Consider the following 13,053-nt stretch of genomic DNA (forward strand, 5'->3'; position numbering starts at 1 on the left):
TTATGTCTTAGTTGCTTGTTTCCCCAAAGCATCTGTGGGCAGCATTAAGGGCCTGGGTTTTCTTGTGGTGCTCTCATCCTGCTTCCAAAGCAGACACAGCATCACCAAAGCAGGGTGTTGGCACAGTCTGTTTATGCCTGTCAGAGCCCATGTAATTCCCAGGCTGACCAGGATAAATGTGTCACACATCCATCTGCAGCCCCTGGGATGCTGCAGGCTGCTTACAGTCTGTGAAAGAGCTGATTTTACCTGGTGATGAGCTGGTAACTGTACATATATATGTGTGTGTATATATATGTATATATATATATATTGGTGGATGTGTGGCTGCCTGCAGAGATTTCTGTGCAGTCAGACCTTGCAGCCTGCAGACAATCCAGCCAGAGCTTGCAGAGAGGCACAGATTTTTCCTCTGTTTTTTGTTTGGTTGTTTGGGTTTTTTTTTTCCCCCTCTTTCAAATTATTGCAAAGCTTCTTTAGTGTACTTGAGTCCTGGCAGCAGAACAGGGTGGTACTGTCCTGTGGCACTGTGTCCATTAGGCAACTGCTGGAACCAGCTGTTGGAATTAGGTCACACTTAAACACCATTGAAAATCATCAAAGGTGTCACTGAAACTGAAGCTTTTGATTGATGCACAATCTGAGTGTTGGGGGCTGGCCGGGAGCTATTGATTAGCTGTTGCTTTTATCCTGTTTACCGAACAGTTTATTTAGAAGAACAACAACCGGTTAATTGCTTGTCCTGTTGGAGCAACCTTGTTACTGCTACTTCTTTGTGAAGAGTGAGTTTGGGTAGGAGAAACAATTGAGAAGTGGGTGGTCTTTTTCACTGCAGCTTCTTGTCACTGCAGTGCTGTGTCTCTGGCCAAGGTTTTACCCAAAAAGGTTTAATTCAGTGCTGATTATCTTATCCAAGAGACCATTACTGGATTTTGGTTATTATTATTATTGTTAGTGCCTAGGTTAGCATTTAAACATGTTTTTTCTCTCTTTAAATATACTTTACTATCTTTAAAGATATTGTTGCTATCTTTAAATACATCTGAAATAGAAATATTCCTCTATATATGTTTAAATGTGAATGGAGTGGGACTGTTTTATTTCTTACATGCTCTGGTTGTTCTTTTAGTTGGTTTTCTAGAATAACCTAGCCCAGTCAGAGGGAAACTTGCAGGGATTGTGAGCATTAATATCACAAACGTGGTGTGTTATGGTGATGTTACAGTGGTGGCTCTGTCTGTGTCTGTTTTTTCATAGAGCTGGTAAGGAACAAAAAGGTTAAATGAAGTCCTCAGCTCTTACAGTCACATAGTTTTGCATTTTATAGAATTCCAGAAAACAGATAACTGTGAAGTGTCCAAACAACACTGTTGTCAATTCATTCTTCTTACAGTGGACATATTAAAATACAAAAACAAAAGTTGCCTTTAATTAATGTTGAACTTGTCACTGATGGGGAGAAGGGCTCTGTCCAAATCAGCACTTCTAACCAGTGAAATGTGTTTGGGAGGCTACCCAGTTGGAGCTTTGCTGTCTCACTTCTTACAACAGGTTCTTGTGCAGAGGTTTTAACATTTTGTTTTCCTCTCTAGATCTGAGACCCCAAGAGACCTGGCGAGGTCCTACACCCTTGTTTCAGCAGACACCACAGAGGTAAGGCAGGAGGGATGGAAGTCTTGTAAAATGTGGCCAGGAGGATTCCTGCCAGGCTTCACAACTTCTTTTTTTTTTCCTCTTTATTTTGAACTTTGTTTTTTAAGTTTGTTTAAATCGTGCATCAGTTTTTAAAAGTTAATTAACGTTCATGATTTATGTATATTTTGTGAGTGCTCTGTGTGGTGTTCATCCTTTAAAAGGCTCGAGTACTTTGTATGAAAAAAAAGAAGGCAAAAACACTTTCCATTAAAACTCAGACTTCAAAATTAACTTTACTGTTGGTGCTTTGGTACCGTTCTTGGTTCTTTGGCCTTTATCTTATTGAAGCTTTTGAGATACTATGAAATTGAACACAGAGAGCTTAAAACTGCATTAGATTTTGGACAGGCTAAACAAATTTCTTTTTAGGAGGGCTGTGGAGCTTAATGAGGCATAACTAATGGTGTTCCACTTTTATCATTTCTGTGCTGCAGCCGCAGCATTAGTACAGACCAGCCATTGATTCTTGCTACAAACCTCTTGAAGTCCTAATCAGCTTCTTTGGTACAAGTTTTTCAGGCCTGACAAGGCTATTGTAGGGCAGTGTCACTGTAGGTCAGTAGTTATTAGTTGCCACTGAAAACAGTTTCTTTAACTACTTAAGACTGAACTGAATTAAATGCAGAAGGGACTCAGGGAAGGATTATGGAATCTGCAGTCCAATAAGTGCCATCGAATAGGAGGAATGTGACATGGTTTGGTAATAAGGGATGTTTTACATGCCTTCCTTCACTGATAGGTTGTACCTCCTCAAGTCAGATGGACTGTGTAGACTCCAGCCTACCTGCAAAAGCTATGAATAATGATATTTATTTATACTTCAGGAGGAATGAGAGTCTGTGTGAGCTCTTTGAAGCTGCTGCTCTGAGGTGTAACTTTCTTTTTTTTTTTTTCCCCCTGGTTTTTGTTTGCAGATGTTAACCATTGAACATATGAGCTTTGGTAGAATTTATTGAGCTCTCTGCAGTCATGCTTTCCATGGCAACCCTTTTGATCCCTATTGAAATAAGTCCAGCTCCCTTGTCCTGTGCCACATCCCTGTGGAATATTGCATTATAAAAGAGTCTTGCATTACAAACTTTAATAGTAACTTCCTCTGTGGGAGCTGCTATTCCCAAGCCTTAATTACATCCAATTTATGTGTACTACATACTTGTGAAATATTGCAACAAGTCTGTAACTTGTCAAAATGATGCTGCTCTTTGACACTTTTATCAGTTTACTGGGCTGTTTATTTCTGCAAAGTGAAAGAGTTTCTCTACTGACATATAAATAATGTTTTTCAGCCCAAAGTTCTGTTTATTTCTCCCTTCAAACACTCATTTTTACTGCAGTTTTAATAGTTGACTCTCTCTCCAATCAGAATCCTGTCATCAGATGATGTGCTTGGTTTGTGCTGGTGTTTTTAGGAGGGACCATGCCCTGCCCAGCCACTTCAGAGCATTCTTTCAGACAGGTGTTGGATCTGCTGACCTGTCCAGCTTCTGGTGCTGTAGCATTGACCTTGGTTCTCAGCTCCCAAAACCGAGGAAACCTGGGTCCTCTGAGGTGACTTAGTACTGAGGATGTGTCATCTTCACCAAGAAAATAAGCTTTAGAGAAGTTCAGAGAATGCTGCTCTAGCTTTTGAGTGACAGCAGAGTGTTCCCAGTGTGTCCCCTCCCTGAGGGTGCTTTCTTACACCTCTGGTGGTTTATGGAAATCCCTGACCTGCCCCTTTTTGTGCTGAGGACAATAACTTTGCCATGTTCTGGCAAGGTGTTTGATTTGGAACACAAATCAAAGAGGTGCACAGAGCTGATGTCAGTTGTCACAAGCATGGAGCCTCAATCAAAAGTTTAATTTAAGCAGAAACGTGGGCTTGGTGCAACAAAAGATGTCTGAACCAGGATTGAACCCTCCCCTGAGGATTTCAGTTTCCCAGGGAATCCCTTGGGAGCTGCCAGTTTGCCTTCAGTGCTGGAGTTGTGGTGACTTATTTCAGAGGGGTGTGTGTATGTATATGTATATATATACTTACTACCTGGTTTCCTGGCTGATGGAAGGATGTAATCTGATTAAGCAAATCCTCGTGCTTTACCTTGCTCACAGAAGGGATTTCCAGAGAGGCTGAGGTTGGAATGCAGAAATGTTGCACCTGAAGCTGTACTGAGCTGTCCTGTGTGCATTTTATTGCAAACTGAGATGACTCTGGATGCTGCCTTGGGGTAACTCTGCCCATGGGATGTTCCAAGTGGCACAGCTCTTCTTGTTGCCCCCAAGGCACAGCTTTGCTTGCATGCAGATCTGCACCTTAACACATCCCCTAGATTAACATGAGGTCAGGAGGACTGTAGCATCCTGATTTCTGTTTACCAGATGAAAATCTAAAATTCTGGTTTTTTTCTAATAATACCTAGTCCTGTGAATCAAGAGCAGCAAAACCAGGTGTAAACTACTTTACTACTTTTATGGCTTAAGATCAGAAAATGCATTGTAGCTTTTTTCTTTTTTCCTGCTGGGTTTATCTGGATTATATAGTGGTTCTAGCTAAAAAGCACCCACTTCATTCTGTCAGATGGCCTCAAAGCTGAAATGCCTCAACATCATACCCCTGAAATCACTGCTAATGGGTTTTAGTGGCTAAATACCCAACTTCCCACGAAGCAGCACTTTATGAAAACAAGAAGCTTAAGCTGTGTGCCAAATACATATCAGTATGGAATGGAATTTGTCACCCTTTCCCATCCCAGGCCAGCAGCATCAGTTGCTTGGGGGTGTTTGCCACGAGCACCTCAGCAGAGTTGTAGAGACAGAGTGACTGTTGCTGAGAGGCTGGGGCTGTGCAGACAATTCCCTGCAGCTTTCCTTAAGGCTGGGCAGTGTATTTTTTCCTGGGTTTTCCTAGGAGCAGTGGTGGGGGGGAAGTCAGTTCCCAAGGAGGTCCCGGGGGTCCCGAGAGGTGCAGCAGGTGGGTGCTCTCTGCCATTCCTGTCTCCCAGCAGCTTTCCTGCTCCCCTCCCACTGCCTCTCCTGCACAGGGGGCAGAAGGGATGAACTGTCTGGCTGTCCCGTGTTTTCCCTTTACAACAGAACCCTGCCCTGCCAAACAGAACCGCCGTGAGGAACCCCCCCTCAGCCCTGCTCAGCCCTAAAGGCTATATCATGGCCATGTCATTTTCCTAAATATTTTTAATCCAACAATGATTCGATGTATTACACCTGTTGCTTTGTAATTGTCACGTTAGAATAGGCACTTGAAGGCAATTAAAACATTTCTTGCTGTTAGTAATCTCGGGTGGCAAACTGGGTTATAATGGACGTTGAATTTGCGTTCCCATATAAACTGTACAGCAAATGTCAGTCAGTCCATGCCAATTAGTGCTTATGTTGCTAGGTCACCGTGGTCAATTGAAAACGGCATCAATAGAACTTGAAAAGGTTTCTTCCCGATCAGACCTTCTGACATATTGAGCAGAATAATGGATGGGAAAAAGCAGCCAAGGCCCCTACCCTAGATTCAGAATACTCGCAGTAAGAATTCATTTGCAACCTGCAATTAACTAGGAAGAATGGTCCCCCAGAAAGAGTCTGGACATTTAGAAAAGAAAGCCTCATTCTCCTGTACTGCACATGTTTACGCTTTGGCTGCTGTGTTAGGTTTAGCTAACGTGGTGATATCTGGGGCTTAATCTGCAGTCAGGATCACTGGGGATGAATTGGCAAATTCACCCCTAAAATAAAGGGCAGGCTGGGTCCTTCCAAGGGATTCAAAAAACTTCTGGTTTGTAAAAACTGAATCTGCTGCCTGTGGCAGTACCTGGGTCTGGAGTTTCCGAGCTGTGGTGAAGCAGTAAGCAATAAGCCTTTTGGTTGGAGAATTTTGGGGTTATTTCTGCCCCCTCCCATCCATCTGTATGGCCTGGGACACCTGCAGGCACAGCTGGATGTGACAGAGTTGGACTCTCAGGAAAATGGAATCATTTATCCTACCAGACCATAGAGATTTGGATTTATGGGTGTGAAGCTGTGTCTCTAGGAGCCACGTTCATGCTGTGCTCTGTGTGTTCTTTACACAGAACTGCTGGAGCTGCTCCCCTGCTTGCCTGGAACCGCATGCTGCAGACCCAAAACCAGTACCCACCTGGGCAGTACCAGGGGCTGGGGGGACCCATGGTGTACCCACAGAGACCAGAAGATCGGATGGACAGGGGAAGGCAGGTATGGAAACATTGCCCCACTTTTGCATGTTTTCCTCTCCTCCTGAGTGAGGCTCCTTCCCGTGGCTCTGGGGAGGGGATGCCCAGGGGCAGGTGCTCCTCAGGTAAGTGCCCCAGCCCTGGCCAGCCCCTCTCTGCACCCCTGGCAAAGGGCCCGTGCTGTGACTCTGCTGCTGCTGCTGCTGCTGCTTTTCATGAAAAGTAGATCAAATGTGCTGCCAAGTCACACACTTCTTGCAGCCTGAGAAAACATAAATCTGCAGGCAAGTATTTCAGCTCTTCTGTGAGGAAATCTGTCAGCTACACATTCTGGGGATAAAAGGGTTTCTCCCTGGTGTATTTAAAACGTAGATTCTTACGACTTCATTAGTTTTTCTCATGGAATATTTATTGGCTTTTTCTCAGCTGAAACACTACTTAAATGCAAATGTTATATTCTAGTGCCCAGAGAAATCCACACATCTGTGAAAGTACACGTGAAAATAGCTTTGTGTGGTTAAATGAAAACAACTGAACATGATAGGAGAACCTATCCAAAACCTCATCCAAATTCACAGGTGACTTTGTCATCAGTTTATGAAAATGCCACAGAATGAAAATGCTTCTTGAAAGCTTCGGGTGGTTTTGCTTATGTGATTCATGGGTGTGTGTGTTCCCAGTAAAAACACAGTCTGCATATACTCTTTTAGTAGAAATGTGAGTGTTTACAGGGCTGTGTACTGTTTTATAGTGAATTTTAGAGTCAACTTTTCAGTTTGAACTTTGCTGTTTTGGTAAGACAGAACTGACTGGGAAGGTGTACTGGAGGAAAGGGAGGCAGAGCACTCTGCTGCTTGGTACCAGCACTATTTCCCAGCCCTTTCTATGAAAACTGAGGCACAAACTGCTGGAAATTTCTCTGCATTGACCTGGTTCCTCTGCCTCTCCTCAAGATGCTCATGACAAGTCCCTGCAGTGTACACCCTTAGTCCTTTGTTCCTCTGCCCAGCCTGCCCACCTCCCCAGTGCACAGACACTGGCAGTGTGCTGCAGCAGATCTGAAAGTCACAACATCTTCACCACTTCCCTGATCCTTTACTTGTTTTTCCTGTTCTGGTTGGGAGACCTGGGTAGCACCAAGTGTCACAGTCACTTCTGCACCATGATGTTGTGGCAGTGTGAGGGCTTTGGGGCAGCTGACAGGATAAAAACATGAGCTGCTAAACCAAGCTGCTTAGAGAACAGCTCTGGCCTTTGCTGGGGAAGCTTTTTGCAGAGTGCTGTGTGCTTCTCCCTCTGGTTCCACTTGCCAGGACCCCAAGCCCAGCAGGAACAGCCCGGGAGCTGCTAATACCCTTCTCAGCATTGTCTGCAGGATTACAGGGGGTGCTGAAAAGGTCTGCAGCCAGTCAGCCCTCAAACCCTTGTTCAGATGAGCCCTTGTTAGCAGTGCTGAGACTCCCTTCTCCCCCACCCTGGCTCCTACCCTGAGGCATTTTTAGTGGAGAGGAGGCTTTTAAGGCTGGAGGAAGAATTGTCTTGAGCTCCTTCAGTTGTCACCGTGGTGCAGCAGCAAGGAACAGGGGAGGGAAAGAGAGGCAAGTGTAGCACTGTGCACCACTTCAGGTATAATGGGGAGGCACTACCAGTGCAGATCCTTCCAGGACTGGTTTTGGCTATAAGCAAAATGATAGATCATGGGTTATGGTTATATTAGGCTTGATGGGGACACAGTGAGGAAGTTGTGGCTGTGCTGCCCATCCTGTCCCCAGTGTTGGGTTTTTTTAAGGATATTTCACATTTGGAGGAGGTGTGTTGATAGGATCAGTTATCCAAAATTTTTCATTATGTTGCACAGGTTTACCCAAAACCCTGGAGACAAAGGAGTAAACACAAAATTGCACTAATCCATAACAGGGTCTGCTGCAATAATGTAGGAAAACCAGTGGAGGATTTTGGTGCTGGTGGAGTCTGGGTGGTATTTAATTAGGGCTGGAAAACAGATACTGAAAAAAACCCCTCCATCTGCCACACCATGCTCTGCTGTATCCTTTATCCTGGGGAGCAGAGGTGGGGATATTTGCAAAAGGAATCAGCACTTGAAGTAACTCATTCCTGACCCAAAATCTTCTGTGGCAGCTGCAGCTGGAATCAGGAGTGTGAGCAGGAGTTGTCTGCTGCAGTGTGGGCTGGGGGAGGGCATCCCCTGCGACACAGAAGGCACCTTGCAGTTTGGCAACACCATGGGCTTGCTCAAAACATAATTCACCTGGCACTGGCAGGGAACGTGTCTGCTGGGTCACAAAACCAAGTTAAAACTGGGTGGTGGCAGTGGCTTTACTTGTATTCTCATGCGTGCTGGTTATTGAGGACAAATCTTCCAGCTCAAGTGAATTTGCTTCCTTAAGAAATTTCTTCTGCAGTTGTTTTGCTTTCCAGATGTTTTTTTAATCACTTTTAAAAATATTACTGCATTTTTTCTTTGTTGTTATTTTAAAATGAACTTTCAGATGTCATTATTTCCTCAGGGCTGACAGCACTGGAGGAAAATTAGAAACTACCTTAAAGGGTTTAGGGTGCAAAACCAATAATTGAATCTGGTATTGCTGCCTGTAAATTTCAAAGCTTTAAAGCCTTGAAAAGGGATTCAAGTGGAAGTGGTGACACATAGCAGCATAAATAATTATCTTTGGTCCCTTTCACCTCTGAATTCTTTTTTTACAGCATACAGAACGTGGTCTGAAGAGGTTAATAAACACCCTGCTACAAAGTGCTTGCAAAATTAATGCAACTGCCATGGATCTGGGTTTCTCTGTGGGTGGGGGGTGATTGGTGTCTTCCAGCAGTTCTAAAAACTGAATAATGAACCCGATCATGTTGTGCAGGTGTTTGACATCTTTATTTTGGTCTGCAGTAACCCCCAGCCATGATCAGTGTCTGGTGTAGCTCTTACAAGGCCTCGAGCTGCTGGGGATGGAGCTGGGAGGATTTTTCCAGGGATTCAACTTGTTTCCTTTTTTTAAATTGATTGCAGTCAAACCCCAAACCGAACACGAAGCCTTCCTGGTAGCTGAACCAGTACATTCTGCATAAATCTTTTTTAAAATGGGGTGCAACAAAGTGGTTTCTGCTCAGAAAGTTGATGTTGATGTCCTGGCTCTGGCAGGGGTTTGGTCACTGCCTCCCCAGCTCCCCAGGACAGGGGGAGGATGGAGTTCTCTCTTAAAGCAGTGAAAGGAAGACCCTCTCCCCTCACACACCACAAAACCTGCAAGGAAGAAACAAAGCAAGCCCTGTAGCTGTTGTTGGTGCATCACTTTTAATTAACTTTCTGGTCTCTGCACTAGATGGAGTTTTGAAATAATTCTAAATGTTTCAAGGGGACTTGTTATTAAATTGTCCAGCAGGTTTTCCACTGGATGGTTGGTGTACAGAATGCCTCCTGTGAATTTAAATCTACAAATACACCTAATGGGATTTAGGCATCGTTGTTTAAAGTGAATGAGCACTGAAAAATGCTGCTTCTGGAACAAATATGATTTGTTCTTTTTAAATACTTGTCCATAAAAAGTCTGACTCTAGTGTAAGATTGCTTACAGCTTAACCAGAAAGCTGGCAGTTTAGGGACAGTATTTTTTTTTCTCTAAAAAAAATAAAAGTAATCGTGACAGTTGGTGCTGACAGCACACAGCCATCATGCTCCTCAGGCTGATGCTTTAGACCCCGGGAATGACACTGACAGCCCTGCTCTGTGTGGTGTCCTGTGGGTACCTCATGGCCCCTCTGGTTGTAGGAATCCAGCATTTGCATCCCCAGCTCTGCCCTTCAGGTGTTGTGTGCCTGTGTGTGTGTGTGCCTGTGTGTGTGTGCCTGTGTGTGTGTGTGTGTGTGCCTGTGTGTGTGTGTGTGTGTGCCTGTGTGTGTGTGTGTGTGCCTGTGTGTGTGTGTGTGTGCCTGTGTGTGTGTGTGTGTGCCTGTGTGTGTGTGTGTGTGCCTGTGTGTGTGTGTGTGTGTGCCTGTGTGTGTGTGTGCCTGTGTGTGTGTGTGCCTGTGTGTGTGTGTGCCTGTGTGTGTGTGCCTGTGTGTGTGCCTGTGTGTGTGCCTGTGTGTGTGCCTGTGTGTGTGCCTGTGTGTGTGCCTGTGTGTGTGCCTGTGTGTGTGCCTGTGTGTGTGTGTGCCTGTGTGTGTGTGTGCCTGTGTGTGTGTGCCTGTGTGTGTGTGCCTGTGTGTGTGTGCCTGTGTGTGTGCCTGTGTGTGTGCCTGTGTGTGTGCCTGTGTGTGTGTGCCTGTGTGTGTGTGCCTGTGTGTGTGTGCCTGTGTGTGTGTGCCTGTGTGTGTGTGCCTGTCTGTGTGTGTGCCTGTGTGTGTGTGTCTGTGTGTGTGCCTGTGTGTGTGCCTGTGTGTGTGCCTGTGTGTGTGTGTGCCTGTGTGTGTGTGCCTGTGTGTGTGTGCCTGTGTGTGTGTGTGTGCCTGTGTGTGTGTGTGCGCCTGTGTGTGTGCCTGTGTGTGTGTGCCTGTGTGTGTGTGCCTGTGTGTGTGTGTGTGCCTGTGTGTGTGTGTGCCTGTGTGTGTGTGTGCCTGTGTGTGTGTGTGCCTGTGTGTGTGTGTGCCTGTGTGTGTGTGCCTGTGTGTGTGCCTGTGTGTGTGCCTGTGTGTGTGTGTGTGCCTGTGTGTGTGTGTGCCTGTGTGTGTGTGTGCCTGTGTGTGTGTGTGTGTGCCTGTGTGTGTGTGTGTGCCTGTGTGTGTGTGTGCCTGTGTGTGTGCCTGTGTGTGTGTGCCTGTGTGTGTGTGCCTGTGTGTGTGTGCCTGTGTGTGTGTGCGCCTGTGTATGTATCTGTGTGTGTCTGTGTGTGTGTGTGCCTGTGTGTGTGTGCCTGTGTGTGTGTGTGTCTGTGTGTCTGTCTGTGTGTGTGTGTGTGTGTGTGTCTGCCTCTCTGTCTGTGCCTGTCTGTGCGTGCCTCTGTGTGTGTCTGCCTGTGTGTGTCTGCCTGTGTGTGTCTGCCTGTGTGTGTCTGCCTGTGCCTGTGTCTGTGCCTGTCTGTGTGTGCCTGTGTGTGTGTGCACATCCCTGGTGCCTTCCCCATCTCCTACCTCTGGGCACTTCTGAAAGCAGAGGCCACGCAGAGGTGCTGCAGCTGAGCAGTGACACATCCACAGTGCTGGGAATTTTGGGGGTTTATTTCTGCTGGGTGCTGGGTCTGGGTCTCGGTCTGAGTGCTGGTGCTGGTGCTGGCTGGACCTGCTGTCCCTGGGTGGGAGTTGGAGCTGTGTTTGCTGGGGAGCAGCCCTGGTGCCTCTGTGGGGAGGACTCGTCCTGCCGGCGCCCCGAGCTCAGCTCCCTTGTTTACTGGGATGTTAATCCAAAAAATAAATGCTTGCTTTTGTTTGTTTGTTTGTAGGCATACGGCCCCGGGAGGCCCTACCCCCTCCCTCCACCCTCGGGAAGATACGGATGGAATTAGCTCTGGATGGGTTTTTCTTTTTATTTTTTTTTTAACTCTATAAAACGTCTGAGGGGTTTTGTCTTCCGTTTGTTTGTTCTTTTATTATTTTGGGGAGTGGGGGAAGAAAAGATAAAGAAACATCCCTGTAGTTTTTAAACTCTGATACTTGTTTTAAATGTGCACATTTCTTACTGAACTGATTTTTGGGGGGCGAGGGGGGTGCTGTGTGGCTTGGAAATGGGGTGTTGCAAAAGTGGAGTGAACCAGACCTCTGCCTGCCAGGCATTCGATGAGATGGGAGCTGTTTTGTCTTTATTACATGCACAAGCTGTGCTTTAGCTGTGCCTGTCACTCTGAGCTCCAAACATCCTTTACTTCCACACGTAAGAGCCTGAAAACAGGCAGGGAGTTTTAGAGAAGGCCTAGAAATGGGATTTCATGGACTCTGAAGCAGAGGCAGCCTCTGGAGCACAGCGTGTGCAGACAGGTCTGTGGGTATTCCTCATCAAATTCTTCCTTGGATTTCTTGAAAAGAGATGAGAATATTTTTTTTTCTTTTTGAGTTCAAAGTAAAACATTTCAACTTTTACAACTTGTGCCTGGGTGGTTTGTTTTTTTTTTTACTTTTGTTACTGTAACATAGACAAGCACTAGAGGTGTATTTGTCTGTTTTGATATATAATTTAAAATTAGCTGCAAAGTGCAGAGGTTTCCATTCATTTTTAGCCCCTTTCTAGGGATTTTTCCATGCGAGTGTACCAAATGAGTAAATATTTTTATTTGCTTTATAAAGTGGCTTTTGAAACTCAGAATGGTATTGAGTGGTTCCTTTCCAACCCCTCCAGGTGTTTGGATCCTTTCTCCCTCCCCGTGTGCACACTTACATCTTAATGCCTTGGAAAAAAATAATTCCACACAGCCTCTAAACCAGCATTTAAAAGCTTTGTTTAATAAAAAAAAATTAAAATGGAGGGAACATCCAGTGAATGTGATAAAATTACTTCCCATTGTGCCACACTTGGACTTTGCCATGAAACCCACGGATCCCACGCACCAGTGAACTCCAAGGCTTTGCTGTCACCCCTGGGCATTTTCCAGCCCCTTCCTTCCACGGCTCAGATGTTAGGCACCAGCAAAGAGGATAAAATAAAAAAGAGGGGGAAAAAAAATGGACCGGTGTAACCTTGGGAGGAAGAAATGGTGAAACTGGATTCATTATTTTCAAGTGATGGAGGGTGGAGCAGAATCCTTCATTGTAATGCAAAGAGATGCCATCCTGGAGCTCCCGCAGCCCTGTCGAGGGCCTTTCTCCCTCAGCCGGGAAAATATTTGGGTCTTAGAAACAAAAAAAATAATTTTGCTTTTTGAGCAGAAGAAAACCAGCAGCAAAGGTGAATTTTGATGTGAAGGAGGAGGCTGGAGAAAGGAGCCTGGTGGCTCATCCTTCAGGATGAACCTGCCTGGATGATGTTCCCTGGGAGATGCTGGGATGCCGGCAGTATTTCGGGATACCCTTGTGGAGCAGCCGCCGGGATGGGAAGGGGGGGATCCCGCCTGGGGACTGTCAGGGATCGCCCCTTCCCCCTCCCGGCCCTTGCGATGGGAGCCGGGCTCGCAGCGCCGAAATCCACCTCGGTTTTTGCCTCAAAAATCACTCCTGCACTTCGCAGCCCGGAGGGGCCGGGGTTTCAGCAGCCCCCCCCCCGAGGATGGCGGGGACGGGGGGGGCGGAAAGA

General features: G+C 46.0%; 1 protein-coding gene across 2 annotated transcripts in view; it reads left to right on the forward strand.

Moving 5' to 3' along the window:
- Positions 1-12,126, forward strand: part of XRN2 (5'-3' exoribonuclease 2) — a 46,137-nt gene extending 34,011 nt beyond the window's left edge. For both annotated transcript variants that reach the window (XM_008499963.2, XM_030447917.1), the window contains 3 exons: positions 1,593-1,653; positions 5,754-5,895; positions 11,273-12,126. In XM_008499963.2, coding sequence (XP_008498185.1) covers positions 1,593-1,653; positions 5,754-5,895; positions 11,273-11,335 — 266 coding nt within the window. In that variant the 3' untranslated portion in view covers positions 11,336-12,126. The remainder of the gene's footprint in view (positions 1-1,592; positions 1,654-5,753; positions 5,896-11,272) is intronic.
- Positions 12,127-13,053: the final 927 nt, after the last annotated feature.

Source organism: Calypte anna, chromosome 3 (genome assembly GCF_003957555.1).
Source record: "Calypte anna isolate BGI_N300 chromosome 3, bCalAnn1_v1.p, whole genome shotgun sequence".
Taxonomy (NCBI): Eukaryota; Metazoa; Chordata; class Aves; order Apodiformes; family Trochilidae; genus Calypte; species Calypte anna.